This window comes from Salmo salar, chromosome ssa22, assembly GCF_905237065.1.
Source record: "Salmo salar chromosome ssa22, Ssal_v3.1, whole genome shotgun sequence".
Classification (NCBI taxonomy): Eukaryota; Metazoa; Chordata; class Actinopteri; order Salmoniformes; family Salmonidae; genus Salmo; species Salmo salar.
Genome location: NC_059463.1, coordinates 40398280 through 40413916, shown reverse-complemented (window position 1 = coordinate 40413916; position 15637 = coordinate 40398280). Strand labels below are relative to the sequence as shown.

The 15637-nt window shown below is 45.6% G+C and overlaps 1 protein-coding gene across 2 annotated transcripts in view; it reads right to left on the bottom strand.

The window, feature by feature from the left end:
• LOC106583503 (phosphatidylinositol 4-phosphate 3-kinase C2 domain-containing subunit beta) overlaps nt 1-15637 on the bottom strand; it is a 63420-nt gene that overhangs the window by 33905 nt on the left and 13878 nt on the right. For both annotated transcript variants that reach the window (XR_006761310.1, XM_014167762.2), the window contains exons 2-11: nt 10024-10936; nt 9588-9688; nt 9072-9232; nt 8458-8578; nt 4775-4886; nt 4591-4670; nt 4275-4338; nt 4002-4148; nt 3749-3782; nt 1220-1415 (exon numbers count right to left, since the gene is read on the bottom strand). Coding sequence is in view for 1 of the 2 variants with exons in the window: in XM_014167762.2 (XP_014023237.2) it covers nt 1220-1415; nt 3749-3782; nt 4002-4148; nt 4275-4338; nt 4591-4670; nt 4775-4886; nt 8458-8578; nt 9072-9232; nt 9588-9688; nt 10024-10854 (1847 nt within the window). In the remaining variant the exon portion in view is untranslated. The remainder of the gene's footprint in view (nt 1-1219; nt 1416-3748; nt 3783-4001; nt 4149-4274; nt 4339-4590; nt 4671-4774; nt 4887-8457; nt 8579-9071; nt 9233-9587; nt 9689-10023; nt 10937-15637) is intronic.

Here is a 15637-nt window from a genome sequence, read left to right as displayed (position 1 = left end):
ATAGGGCTGCAGGGTGAGTGTGGGGGAATGGGTAGGGTAAGGAGTAAAGTATAGAATGTATGGGAATGGTGGGATGGCAGTGCATATACCCCTGCATATGTGGCAGTGCCAGAGGAGAATTGAGGAAAGGGCAGGTGCTGAGAGAAGACAGATTCATGGAGATTCAGGGGGAGGGTTTGGCCTGAACTGAATTCACTCAGGTCAATATAGAGGGAGGGATGTGATGGGTAGGGAAAAGGGAGGAAAAAGGGTAGAAGATGGAAGAGAGGATGGGAAAAGTAAGAGAAGTGAAAATGGGATGGAGGGTGATGGAAAGAGAGAAGGAGAAGAGGATATGGAGAAGGGGAGAGGATATGGAGAAGGGGAGAGGGAGAAGGGGATGGAGAGAGAGAAGGGAAAGAGAATGAGATAGAAAGTGGAGAGGGAATGGGAGGGAGAAGGAAAGAGAAATAGAAGGACAGAGAATGAGAGAGGGAGAATAAGAGAGAGAGGGAGAGGGATAAGGAGAAGCAGTGGTGTAAAGTACTTAAGTCGTTTTTTGGAGTATCTGTACTTTACTATTTATATTTGACACCTTTTACTTCACTACATTCCGAAAGAAAATGATGTACTTTTTACTTCATACATTTTCCCTGACACCCTAAAGTACTCGTTACACTTTGGATGCTTAGCAGGACAATTTTTTTTTATTATTCACACACTTATCAGAACATCCCTGGTCATCCCTACTTCCTCTTATCTGGTGGACTTACTAAACACATGCTTAGTGTTGGACCATGCCCCTGGCTATCCGTAAATTTAAAAAACAAGAAAATGATGCCATCTGGTTTGCTTTATATAAGGAATTTAAAATGATTTATACTTCTACTTTTGATACTTAAGTATATTTAAGCAATTACATTTATTTAAAACCAAATACTTTTAGACTTGTACTCAAGTAGTATTTTACTGGGTGACTTTCCTTTTACTTCTCTTCTCTTTCACTTTTACTTCTCTTCTCTTTCACTTTTACTTCTCTTCTCTTTCACTTTTACTTCTCTAAGGTATGTTTACTTTCACTCAAGTATGAAAATTGGGTACTTTTTCCACCACTGGGGAGAATGAGAGGGAGGGAGAAGGAGAGGGATAACACAATGGTCCATAACACAATGGCATCCTCATAGATTATACTAGGGAAATCCAGCCTGAACAGCTGCCTGTGTGTGTGTGTGTGTGTTACCTGGCCGCCCATGTGATGGGGATGCGGTGAGCAGCGTAGACACTAAAGGATAGGACGGTGGTGACCAGGCCTGCTTCCTGTGTGGGCGCCGTGTGCTGGTTGCTCTGCACCGTGGTGTGGAAGTTAGCGTTGAATGTGCTGCAGTACAGCTCCACCAGATCTAAAATGGCCACCGTCAGCTTCTCCACCACTTTCTCTGCAACATTTTCAGAAAACATTTAGATTCACATCACCTTCATTTAGCAGACGCTCTTATCCAGACAGACTTATACTAAGTGCATTCAATTAAGGATGGCTAAACAACCACTTAACACAAGCATTAAAAGTTAAACTTTCTGAATGTTAGTAATAATCAGGGTGCAGAATTGAGCACCCATGACTGCGCGGTCACACACGTCTCCAAATCATTCATCAAGTTTGCTGATGACAACAGAGTGGTGCCAGGAAAATAACCTCTCCCTCAACGTCAACTCATTGTATATACTGTATTCTAGTCATGGTTCATCCTATATAAAACTTATTTTTTGGATTATGTATGTATTGTTTTGTATTGCAAGGCCATCAGGCCATCAGACTTAAATAGCCATCACTAGCCGGCTTCCACCTGGTTACGCAACCCTGCACCTTAGAGACTGCTGCCCTATTTACATACTCTACCGTTTAAAAGTTTGGGGTCACTTAGAAAGGTCCTTGTTTTTGAAAGAAAAGCACATTTTTTTCTCCATTAAAATAACATCAAATTGATCAGAAATACAGTGTAGACATTGTTAATGTTTTAAATGACTATTGTAGCTGGAAACGGCTGATTTTTTATGGAATATCTACATAGGCGTACAGAGGCCCATTATCAGCAACCATCACTCCTGTGTTCCAACGGCACGTTGTGTTAGCTAATCCAAGTTTATAATTTTAAAAGGCTAATTTATGATTAGAAAACCCTTTGCAATTATGTTAGCACAGCTGAAAACTGTTGTGCTGATTAAAGAGACAATAAAACTGGCCTTCTTTAAACTAGTTGAGTATCTGGAGCATCAGCATTTGTGGGTTCGATTACAGGCTCGAAATGGCTAGAAACAAATAACTTTCTTCTGAAACTGTCTATTCTTGTTCTGAGAAATAAAGGCTATTCCATGCGAGAAATTTCCAAGAAACTGAAGCTCTCGTACAACGCGGTGTACTACTCCCCTCACAGAACAGCGCAAACTGGCTCTAACCAGAATAGAAAGAGTGGGAGGCCCCGGTGCACAACTGAGCAAGAGGACAAGTACATTAGAGTGTCTAGTTTGAGAAACAGACGCCTCACAAGTCCTCAACTGACAGCTTCATTAAATAGTACCCGCAAAACACCAGTCTCAACATCAACAGTGAAGAGGCGATTCCGGGATGCTGACCTTCTAGGCAGAGTTGCAAAGAAAAAGCCATATCTCAGACTAGCCAATAAAAATGTAATATTAAGATGGTGAAAAGAACACAGACACTGGACAGAGGAACTCTGCCTAGAAGGCCAGCAGCCCGGAGTCGCCTCTTCACTGTTGACGTTGAGACTGGTGTTTTGCGGGTACTATTTTAATGAAGCTGCCAATTGAGGACTTGTGAGGCGTCTGTTTCTCAAACCAGAGGAATGTCAAACATCAAACATTAGTTATTGTCATCATTCCATGGTTGTGCCCCAAATGGCACCCTATTCCCTATATACTGCACTACTTTTGACCAAGGCTCTTAGGGGTGCCATTTGGGACACAGAACATGGCTGCTCCATGTCAACACAGCTCAGCTGACTGGGCTCCACTGTTTACATTGTGTCTCTTTCTACATCCAGTGGAGCAGCAGCTCAGCCCTACACGGGAAACAACATCCCAACTCTCTGAAATGTTATCCCTCTCTTTTCAAGGGCGGACGGACAGATAGAGCACGGCGGATGGATGGAGGTGGTGCTTGCTGTATCCTGTACGAAGCTAGCCATCCTTCTTGTTTGTTTGAGTGTGACAGGGAGGTAGAGAGTGGGGATATCCTCTATCACGGATGTGCTTCACAACAAGTCAAGGACACTTCCGCTCTGACATGAGGTAGTGCTACTGTGACGGACCAGTGTGCCTGCTTAGCAGTATAGCTTCCTCCCTATCCGGGTACACTGTACAATGGCTCGACCCAGGTTCCTCTGCCTTGCAAACACACGTGACCGCCCACTTGACAACGTACTAGTCAGTTGTGCCGCCGAAAAGCTAGCAACTCAGCTGTGGAGCTTACGGTAGGATCTTTATTGCGTTACACTACTGTACAGACCTGACCTGGACCCCATAACCAAGTGTCCCTCCTCTCTCACTTCTCTCCATCTGTACTCTTATAGTATCTCATCACACCTCTTTTTCTATCCTCAGTTCTCTTCTGTCCTGTCCTTTCTGTCTGTCTGTCTGTCTCCTATCCTCCTTCCCCTCTTCTGTCTGTCCTCTCTGTCATCCCCTACCAGCCAGTATCTCTGTGTGGATTACTCAGTGCTATTGTAGGACATTCAATTAGTGAGGAACTTACCTCTGTTCTCTCTGATGGCCAGCACTGACGAATCCTGTGAAGAGACACACACAGTTACAGAATCCAATCAACCAACCTTCGGTCCTGGAGTTACAGGAGTAGAGTAATTCATGAAGTTATCCTTGTGTACCGGTCTAAGATCAGTTTTGTATTTAGACCATAATGTTTAAGACTATGATTGGGGGAGGGTAAACTGATCCTAGATTTGTGTATCTGAAGCATGGTAGATGTGATTGTGAGTGTGTGTGTTTACCTTCTGGACTCTGGGCTGCAGACGACAGGGGCATGCTGGAAGCTGGTTGAGGGCGGATGTGATGTCAGGCGTTTCCACAGCAGCCAGGGAACTGCAGAGAGCCTTCACTGATTGGACGAGCCGTTCCACGTGCAACACAAGCTCCACCTACAGAGGGCGGGAGGGAAAGAACATAGAGAATTCAACCTTACACATCAATTTTAAGAATAAAAAAACCTAAAATGTTTGTGTTCCTTCTTGTGTGTTTTTATGTGCGTGTATGTACAAGGTTACCTCTGATAGAAGGAAGGACTCAGACTCGTTGTGAAAGGTGTCCAGGAGCAGAGTCAAAGCCTCCCTGTTCAAACAAGGAAATATCAACAACACAGTTAAGGATATCAAAGTCCCAGCTTAAGGCCTTCTATTGCTTGTTAAAGAAGTTTTCACATATTCCAAAAAGACTTGACTAATCCGTCCAAGTTGGTAGCCAGATCACATTTATTTTACTTCCATTCATCCAAGTTATCCAATCAGATTAGGAATCACCTTGATAAAGGTTGCATCTGTAATGTGATCAGTGGCGTGAGAGTGCTATGCCCCTCCCCCTCACCTAGTAACTGTCTGTTTGATTGGTCGCTCCTGCAGCAGGATGCTGTGGTTCATCATAGAGGCCGTCTCATCATCCTCCTCCTGTCAAGCACAACACAACCACATAATCAAACAAGAGTGTGTGTGTGTCTCTGCTACTGCATGCGTATGTGGTGTAGTGTGAGTGTACATGTGTGTGTTTTCACCGTGCGGCACAGTTCTGTGTTGACAGAGCCTCTCTTGGTGAGGAAGAGACGAATGTCCCAGTCAAACTTCACACACAGCTGGATATGCTCCAACCCTGTCAACGTCTGGGAACTGACAGAGACAGAGAGAGAGAGAGAGAGAGAGAGAAGAGAGAGAGAGAGAGAGAGAAAGAGACACACAGAGAGAGAGAGAAACAGAGACAGAGAGACAAACAGAGACAGACAGAGACAGAGACACACACAAAGAGAGACAGACAGACACACAAAGAGAGACAGACAGAGATTTTATTGTAAAGATTTCCCCCCAAAAAATACAAATAACAAAGCATTGAAAAACAAAGACATTATTCATAAAAATAAAACATTTGTCGGACAAGTATGCCATTCAAGTGGATAAGCCATGTCCCTACACAATGATGTGATGCAGCTGTACTTAGTGAATACACACAGAGGAGAAAACCCACTACAATATGGGCCTGGGGGTTCATTGTGAGGTGATTGTTTTGCTCCATAAATAAGAGCGAGAGACGGGAGGGAAAATAAAAAGAGAGAGCTAAAACCCTACTACTGTCCAGCCTTGTGATTGACAGCTTAGTAACAAGCAATGACCTCAGCACACAGAGCAAGTCCCGGCCACTTTTAACAGCAGCAGGTTATCAGGGGAAAACACACTTTCTGCTGCAGGCTGGAAATGCACACAAACACAGCTGCTCTGGGCCTGAAAAACAAACAAACAGAAAGACTGACACACACTCTTGCATGTACAGTCGTGGCCAAAAGTTTTGAGAATGACACAAATATTGATTTCCAAAGTCTGCTGCTTCAGTGTCTTTAGATATTTTTGTCAGATGTTACTATGGAATACCGAAGTATAATTACAAGCATTTCATAAGTGTCAAAGGCTTTTATTGACAATTACATGAAGTTGATGCAAAAAGTGAACTTTTGCAGTGTTGACCCTTCTTTTTCAAGACCTCTGCAATCCACCCTGGCATGCTGTCAATTAACTTCTGGGCCACATCCTGACTGATGGCAGCCCATTCTTGCATAATCAATGCTTGGAGTTTGTCAGAATTTGTGGGGTTTTGTTTTTCCACCCGCCTCTTGAGGATTCAAGTTCTCAATGGGATTAAGGTCTGGGGAGTTTCCTGGCCATGGACCCAAAATATCGTTGTTTTGTTCTCCGAGCCACTTAGTTATCACTTTTGCCTTAAGGCAAGGTGCTCCATCATGTTGGAAAAGGCATTGTTCGTCACCAAACTGTTCCTGGATGGTTGGGAGAAGGTGCTCTCGGAGGATGTGTTGGTACCATTCTTTATTCATGGCTGTGTTCTTAGGCAAAATTGTGAGTGAGCCCACTCCCTTGGCTGAGAAGCAACCCCACACATGAATGGTCTCAGGATGTTTTACTGTTGGCATGACACGGGACTGATGGTAGCGCTCACCTTTTCTTCAGACAAGCTTTTTTCCGGATGCCCCAAACAATCGGAAAGGGGATTCAGAGAAAATGACTTTACCCCAGTCCTCAGCAGTCCAATCCCTGTACCTTTTGCAGAATATCAGTCTGTCCCTGATGTTTTTCCTGGAGAGAAGTGGGTTCTTTGCTGCCCTTCTTGGCACCAGGCTTTCCTCCAAAAGTCTTCGCCTCACTGTGCGTGCAGATGCACTCACACCTGCCTGCTGCCATTCCTGAGCAAGCTCTGTACTGGTGGTGCCCCGATCCCGCAGCTGAATCAACTTTAAGAGACGGTCCTGGCGCTTGCTGGAATTTCTTGGGCGCCCAAAAGCCTTCTTCACAACAATTGAACCGCTCTCCTTGAAGTTCTTGATGATCCGATAAATGGTTAATTGAGGTGCAATCTTACTGGCAGCAATATCCTTGCCTGTGAAGCCCTTTTTGTGCAAAGCAACAGCACATGTTTCCTCACAGGTAACCACGGCTGACAGAGGAAGAACAATGATTCCAAGCACCACCCTCCTTTTGAAACTTCCAGTCTGTTATTCGAACTCAATCAGCATGACAGAGTGATATCCAGCCTTGTCCACGTCAACACTCACTCCTGTGTTAACGAGAGAATCACTGACATGATGTCAGCTGGTCCTTTTGTGGCAGGGCTGAAATGCAGTGGAAATGTTTTTTGGGGGATTCAGTTCATCTCTTCACTCTTCATAACATTTTGGAGTATATGCAAATTGCCATCATACAAACTGAGGCAGCAGACTTTGTGAAAATTAATATGTGTGTCATTCTCAAAACCTTTGGCCACGACTGTATATGTGCCGATGCTCTGAGACAGAAATTAAAACACACAGGTGCACAGAGCCAGAAAACATGCGCGCACACACACACACACACACACACACACACACACACACACACACACACACACACACACACACACACACACACACACACACACACACACACACACACACACACACACACACACACACACACACACACACACACACACACACACACACACTGGACCGGAATAAAGCTTGCTGTAAACTACATTTCAACCCTGTCTGGCTGTATTCCTCTGAAAGAAGACTTCATAGGGGAGTGGGAGGGAGGGTGTGATCGTGTCAGGGTGTGTGTGTGGTGCGGGGGGAAAGGACATGTTTTAGGGGAAACCCACGGCTAAGCTGGCCCACAGACATACCATTTCTGTCTGTGAGTTTGTGAGTGTGTGTATGTGTGGAAAAAGGGTCTAGAAGAGTCTGTGTTTTAGGGGTGGTTTAGGTCAGCCCACAGACATCAGCAGAGCTTGTTAAAAACTACCACAATTGAGTCCTTCAGTTAAATTTGTGTATATCTGGACCACAAACCACACACACACACACACACACACTCCAGCTCTCTCCCTCCCACAGTCTACCCCCAACTCACTGCCCTGTCATTCATGACAAAGCCTAAACAAACACATTCCTATAGCCTGGGCCTCTAACATACACACACACACCAAGGTAAGGCTGAGACATGCATACACACACACACACACACACACACACACACACACACACACACACACACACACACACACACACACACACACACACAAACACAGGGCTGAGACTATGAGCTGAGACTTCAGAAGGCGAGGTCAGTACAGGTGCATCAAAGCTGGGACCGAGAGACTGAAAAACAGCTTCTATCTCAAGGCCATCAGACTGTTAAACAGCCATCACTAACACTGAGTGGCTGCTGCCAACATACTGACTCAAATCTCTAGCCACTTTAATAATTAAAAATTCTATGTAATAAATGTATCACCAGTCACTTTAAACAATGCCACTTTATATAATGTTTACATACCCTACATTACTCATCTCATATGTATATACTGTACTCTATACCATCTACTGCATCTTGCCTATGCCGTTTGGCCATCGCTCATCCATATATTTATATATACATATTCTTATTCATTCCTTTACACTTGTTGTAGAAGGTAGTTGTTGTGAAATTGTTAGATTACTTGTTAGATATTACTGCATGGTCGGAACTAGAAGCACAAGCATTTCGCTACACTGGCATTAACATCTGCTAACCATGTGTATGTGACAAATAACATTTGATTTGAGTGTATAGCCAAAGTCTAGGAGTGTGTAGCCAAAGTCTAGGAGTGTGTAGCCAAAGTCTAGGAGTGTGTAGCCAAAGTCTAGATGGTCGTCTTTACTTTTGTAGGAACTCGGCCTGACCGCAGACTTTGAGGAGGTAGTGGTCGACGGCAATGTGATCGAGGTCTTCATTAGCATAACACAACGTCTGGTAGATCAAAAGGTCTACCGTAGACGACCCTGAGAGAGAAAGAAAGAGAGAGAGAGACCGAAGAATGAGGCAATAGAGTGACTGTTTATTTGGCCAGTTTGATCTCTCCGAGTGAGATCAAACATACTCTCTGCCCCCATCATGAGTCATGACCTGACGGTACCCACAGCACATAGTCTTACACACTAATGGTGAAAGGGTGAGCTGGAGAGAGAAACAGAGAGAGAAACATCCCTTAAATCTCTCTCTCCCTCGCTCAGACAGATGAATGAGAGTCGGTCATGTTAAATTGAGAGGTCAGCGTAATTACATTAAGGGAACTCCAACAACAGGCTTTTCCTAATCCCTTATCCCTTTTCCCAGATCCCTTATCCCAGATCCCTGATCTTGAAGAACCACAGTGGTCTGGACAAGACTGAGGCCAGCAAACATTACATTCACTGAGGGTGTGTATGAGAATAGGGATGAGATCTCTGTGCTGTTGAACCTGTGGTGTCTGCATTGTGTGTGTGATTGTCTTACCGTCGCAGGTGAAGGTGAGTGGTTCTCTAAAGTGGTCGCTGATAACCGTAACCTTGACGCTGACCCCTAACCCCTGTTGCAGCTCTTCAGGCCCCACTGAGGGTGACCACACAAACCCTGTGTTCTTAGACTGGTCACTGCACGGATATGCTGACCGCAATCTGAACACAACACACAGTCATGATTATTAACAGGTAATAAATAGCCTGACAACACACAGTCATGGTGATAATTGCATATAGACAGCCTGACCACAACCTGACCACAATTCAACCACAACACAGAAATGTTTCTAAACAGCTTGACTGAGGGTGAGAGAATAACATTTGGGCACAATCCCAAATCAACCCCTAAACAATAGGCCCTATGTGGAGTTCTGAGAGGATTTGACAGTTGTAGGCAATAGCTCCATCTTGCCTTCTAATACTGTGGGTGGAAGTTTCACCATGTGGCTTATATCAATCAAATCCTACACAAGTACATAGGGTTCGATTTGGGATTGGGCCATACACTTACACATCGAGCATATGGCAGAAGGCGGCCACCTCCTCATCTCTCTCCTCTGACACCTGGAAGAGCTCATAGCCAAAACCATTGAGCCTGGTGCCTAGGGACACCTGTCAATCACACACAGAGACGCCTGTCAATCACACACAGAGACGCCTGTCAATCACACACAGAGACACAGGAACGATCAGAGTCACAACTGAAGGTAATGGAACTTTCAGAGTCACAGAACTCAAAGTAACGGAAAACAGCTGGGCTGGAGTAAACGGGATAAAACAAAACTAGACATTTCAAGGCCTCTTTATTTGTTTCTAGGTTTCCCTAGAAACATGGAATGAGGGTATAAGGTAACAACGTTAGATGGGGATTAATGCTATGTCATGCTAAGTCACGTAATGAAGCTGTCGTGAACCTGTCGTAACCCTGTCACAGGGTGAGTAGTTACCGGGTCGGCCGACACTCTGTGCTGGTTCTTGTTGCTCTTCTGGATAGATACGTAGGTGCGGGGGGGCACCTGAGGGGGGAGGGTCATGCTTCGACCCAAGGGCTTCCCTGATTGGTCCCCGTTGGCCCGCCTACACCTTGGCGATGGCAAATCCCCATTGAGCTTGGCGAGAGCGTCGTTGAGGCTCTCGTAGTTTAGCGTCTCCCCTGACGACAGTTTGGGCTGGTCCACCTCGGGGGTGAACAGGTTGATATCTCGGGGAGTCGTAGTGGGTCGGGGGGGCAGGAAGGGCTCAGAGGAGGGGAGTAGAGGGGTCCTGGGGGGTACAGCAGGAGGAGGGTCATCATGAGAAGGGGGGAAGCCTTTAGGCAGAGTCAGAGAAGAACCAAAGCTAGACCCAGACTCCCCATAGCTGGAACTCAAGTAGTCTCCCTTCCCTGGACTCTCCAGAATATAGATGGGCTCCCTGGCCCTGGCTGGGGAGGGCTGTGGGGAGTGGGACCCCCCAGGCGGGAGGTGGTGGAGGGAGAGGTGCGAGCCAGATAACCCTCTTAGCAAACTCCTTCCAGGAGGACTAAGGCTGGGGCGGGGTGGGAGGGGGCGATCGACCTGCCTCTGGCCCTCCCAGGGGGGTAGCGTTGGTACCTTCCCACCACCCTGGCTGCTGGTCCCCTGGCTGTCCCCCCCCTTGTCCTGTTTGAGTCTGGACAGGGCATCATACTCCATCTGTAGGGCTTCAGCCAGTACCAGCTCTCTCTGGCTCAAGCCCAGGGAGTCCACTCCCCAGGGACCCTCGCTATCCTTCTGAGTTTGTGCTGCCGACATGCTCATACAGGGGACGCCACCACTGACAGGAGAGGAAGACACCGGTGCTAGGGCTTCCAGAGAAGAGACATTGGGCTTAGAATACGCTCTGTGGAGAGAGAGAGAGAGAGTTTATCAGAAAGAGTAAAAAAAAAAGCTATTAAAGTCAAAGGGAGAATGACGGATGTGTTTCTCTTCTGCCAAAGACACCAAATACTCTCAGTTCAATGTGTAATCCACAGCTATTACCCACCCTCTTTAATTTAATCTTCAATTGTCTTTGTAACATTAAAGTTGCAATATGCAGAAATCGCTCTGCCATTTCCTGGTTGCTAAAATTCTAATAGTTTGCCTAATTTCAGTTGATGTGACAAAAGAAGCAAGTACAGTGTAGAGAATCATTGTACCATCTAAACCGCTGTGAAATATACACTGCTCAAAAAAATAAAGGGAACACTTAAACAACACAATGTAACTCCAAGTCAATCACACTTCTGTGAAATCAAACTGTCCACTTAGGAAGCAACACTGATTGACAATAAATGTCACATGCTGTTGTGCAAATGGAATAGACAACAGGTGGAAATTATAGACAATTAGCAAGACACCCCCAATAAAGGAGTGGTTCTGCAGGTGGTGACCACAGACCACTTCTCAGTTCCTATGCTTCCTGGCTGATGTTTTGGTCACTTTTGAATGCTGGCGGTGCTTTCACTCTAGTGGTAGCATGAGACGGAGTCTACAACCCACACAAGTGGCTCAGGTAGTGCAGCTCATCCATGATGGCACATCAATGCAAGCTGTGGCAAGAAGGTTTGCTGTGTCTGTCAGCGTAGTGTCCAGAGCATGGAGGCACTACCAGGAGACAGGCCAGTATATCAGGAGACGTGGAGGAGGCTGTAGGAGGGCAACAACCCAGCAGCAGGACAGCTACCTCCGCCTTTGTGCAAGGAGGAGCAGGAGGAGCACTGCCAGAGCCCTGCAAAATGACCTCCAGCAGGCCACAAATGTGCATGTGTCTGCTCAAACGGTCAGAAAGACTCCATGAAGGTGGTATGAGGGCCCGACGTCCACAGGTGGGGGTTGTGCTTACAGCCCAACACCGTGCAGGACGTTTGGCATTTGCCAGAGAACACCAAGATTGGCAAATTCGCCACTGGCGCCCTGTGTTCTTCACAGATGAAAGCAGGTTCACACTGAGCACATGTGACAGACGTGACAGAGTCTGGAGACGCCGTGGAGAACGTTCAAGCTGCCTGCAACATCCTCCAGCATGACCGGTTTGGCGGTGGGTCAGTCATGGTGTGGGGTGGCATTTTTTGGGGGGCCGCACAGCCCTCCATGTGCTCGCCAGAGGTAGCCTGACTGCCATTAGGTACCGAGATGAGATCCTCAGACCCCTTGTGAGACCATATGCTGGTGCGGTTGGCCCTGGGTTCCTCCTAATGCAAGACAATGCTAGACCTCATGTGGCTGGAGTGTGTCAGCAGTTCCTGCAAGAGGAAGGCATTGATGCTATGGACTGGCCCGCCCGTTCGCCAGACCTGAATCCAATTGAGCACATCTGGGACATCATGTCTCGCTCCATCCACCAACGCCACGTTGCACCACAGACTGTCCAGGAGTTGGCAGATGCTTTAGTCCAGGTCTGTGAGGAGATCCCTCAGGAGACCATCCGCCACCTCATCAGGAGCATGCCCAGGCGTTGTAGGGAGGTCATACAGGCACGTGGAGGCCACACACACACACACACACACACTACTGAGCCTCATTTTGACTTGTTTTAAGGACATTACATCAAAGTTGGATCAGCCTGTAGTGTGGTTTTCCACTTTAATTTTGAGTGTGACTCCAAATCCAGACCTCCATGGGTTGATAAATTGGATTTCTTAACCAAGGCCCAGGGAGAGAATATGCTGACGCATATAAGAACCCAGATAATTAACAATACAGTGTGTTTCCTCCCACCTGTTTCAACAAAGTGTGTGTGTGTGAGTGAGTGAAAGAGAGAGAAAGAGGGTGAAAAGGGCAAGTTGAGAGGTATGGAGAAAGAAAAAAACATTCTGATCACATCAATCAGCATCTTTGTCACGCAGCTTCCATTTCAACACCCTGTCCATTCTAAGCTTCTGGGTTGTGGTGAGATGTCAGGAACACATTAGAGAGACAGAACATCACAACTTTAATGAACAAGACTGCCGAGGCGTGAGACTGTGTGTGTCTCCTCTAATAAATTAGCCAGCCAAGACCCAGACATGTTTATAAACACAGGCTCAGCTCCAGACGCCAACAGATTAATATTATTATTAGACCTTTATTTAACTAGGCAAGTCAGTTAAGAACAAATTATTATTTACAATGACGGCCTACCAGATGAAGAGTCACACACACACACACACTAGGAAAGACAGATGTATTGGCTCTCTCTGTAACCAGGCAACACTATCCATACATTGACTGTTCTTCAATCTCCTTTAGTGTCAGCCATTTGGTTGCTACGGTGAGGAAGCTCCAGTGCAGGAGGGATGGCAGGGCCTGGCCAGTAGCCCGGGGGGAGCAACCCAGAGTGGGGCCGAGGAGAGGGGAGGGAAGAGGTGGAAATGGAGGAGGGGCCACATTGTTGGAGAGGGATGAAGTGGGGGTGGTTAGGGGAGGTGGGGACCAAGGCTAGATCCAACCCCCTGGAATCTGTCCCCCAGAGGCATATAATCCCATTCATTTGAGGAGGGGTTCACAGATTGAAAGAACAAAGGATGGGGAGGGGGGCTGTGTGTGTCATGTGAGGAGGGTCAGACTCAGATTTGTTCACACAGCTAGGCAGTCCAGAGACAAAGGGGATGCTGTCATCACCACACCCACCCCCCTCCCCCACCAACCCAACCCACACACACACACACACTAAACTGCTGAAGTATGCCACAACAGTTGCAGCGCCCCTTTCTGCTACAGCCAGCTGATGCCAGAGTAATGACACCACAGAGATGTCACACGTCCCTCTCTCATCCCCCGTCATCCCTCACATCCTCCACCTCTCCCACAGAATGAACGTCATGACATCCCACTCACTCTTTTCTGTATGCATAGACACAAACGTTAACACAGATGGAAATACACACACAGACACGAGACTACAGACATCCTAGTCTTATAAACTGTTTGAGTTTTATATGAACTGTAAATCAGTAAAATCTTTGAAATTGTTGCATGTCGTGTTTACATTTTTGTTCAGTTAAATATTTTTTTTGATAACTTTCAATTCTCCCTGACTGTCTTTTATTTTGGTGATTGTAAATTCTCAAAGATAATATTATTAAAAAAATTATATAGCTCCATTATCTTTTCTACCTACTTTATATCGCCCAAGGATGTCAATGGCCGAAAAATCTCTGCCATCTAACCAGTTCCATTCTGGGATCAACTGTCCTATTGTTTTGCTCAGCCTCAGTGCAGAGGAAGGAATGCTTTTATCATTTATATTATATCTTATAACTGTACTCTGATGATTATACAGTTGCTGTACTGGAGATCATGACATAAAAATGGCATAACAGGACATGATCCTTGGCAGAGTCAAAAAAAATCTGTTCAGAGAATTTTGAAATGATCCACACCTTCCAATTCATAAATAATCCCTTTCCTATTCTCTGTTGGTTCTCTGCAGTGTATACCTAGATTAGTAGTAATGGTCCTATATCCACAGTCGATAACACAACAACCTAACCACAACCAGACTAACTGGTCTGACAGCTGATCCTAAATCCTACTGGATGTGTCAACAACATTACAGCAATGTTTGCTAATGTTAAGTCCTAACCTCTCTGGTTAATTGTTTGGTTAATTGGAAGGGTAGCCCTCAGTGATCTAACATCAGTGACAGTGATGTCTGTCAATCACATGGTATACCACATAAGCTTTATAATAGAGGATCTAGCAATGAAGTAACCTGCACTACACATTGTAACAAACTAGGAAGTACTTGCATTATGGTGTACTTGACACTTAGGTAGTGATGTATCGATATGACATTTTTGGACGATATCCGATATTTTCCTTGACCCCCCCCTCAAAAAAAGATACTGATAACCGATATTACATTTTTTGCGGCTTTTTAAGCATTCTAGTACAGTTAACACACACACGTGGACACAGCGGTCTAAGGCACTGCATGTCACTACAGTCCCTGGTTCGAATCCAGGCTGTATCACATCCGATTGGGAGTCCCTTAGGGCGGTGCACAATTGGCCCAGCGTTGTCCGGGTTTGGCCGTCATTGTAAATAAGAATTTGTCCTTAACCGACTTGCCTAGTTAAATAAAGGTTACAAACACACACACACACACACACACACACACACACACACACACACACACACACACACACACACACACACACACACACACACGTTACTTTGTTGGCATTTACATATGTCCCCATTACCAGTAAAACGTAATCAAAACCTATTTCTTTCACTTACTTGCTGTGTTGTTTCGTTGTTCAGTCATTTCATTCTCAACCAAGATTTCTATGGAACGCCGTTTGGGTCTTTGCATGTAAAAAAATATACTATTTAAAACTATTTGGCATGTCAAATAAGTTTGTTGACCAATCAGGACCTCAATATGACTGCACGTCACTTAAAAAATTATTGAACGCGTTAAATTATTATGTAGTTATTACACATTGATTACACTATCACTCGTATTTCATATGTCACAACGATTCATCAATACGAATGCTATGATGCTGGTAAAGTTGTCTTGTGCACCTACAGTGCTGGTCATAAAAAAGCTAGCTAGCTCATGGATGCAAAC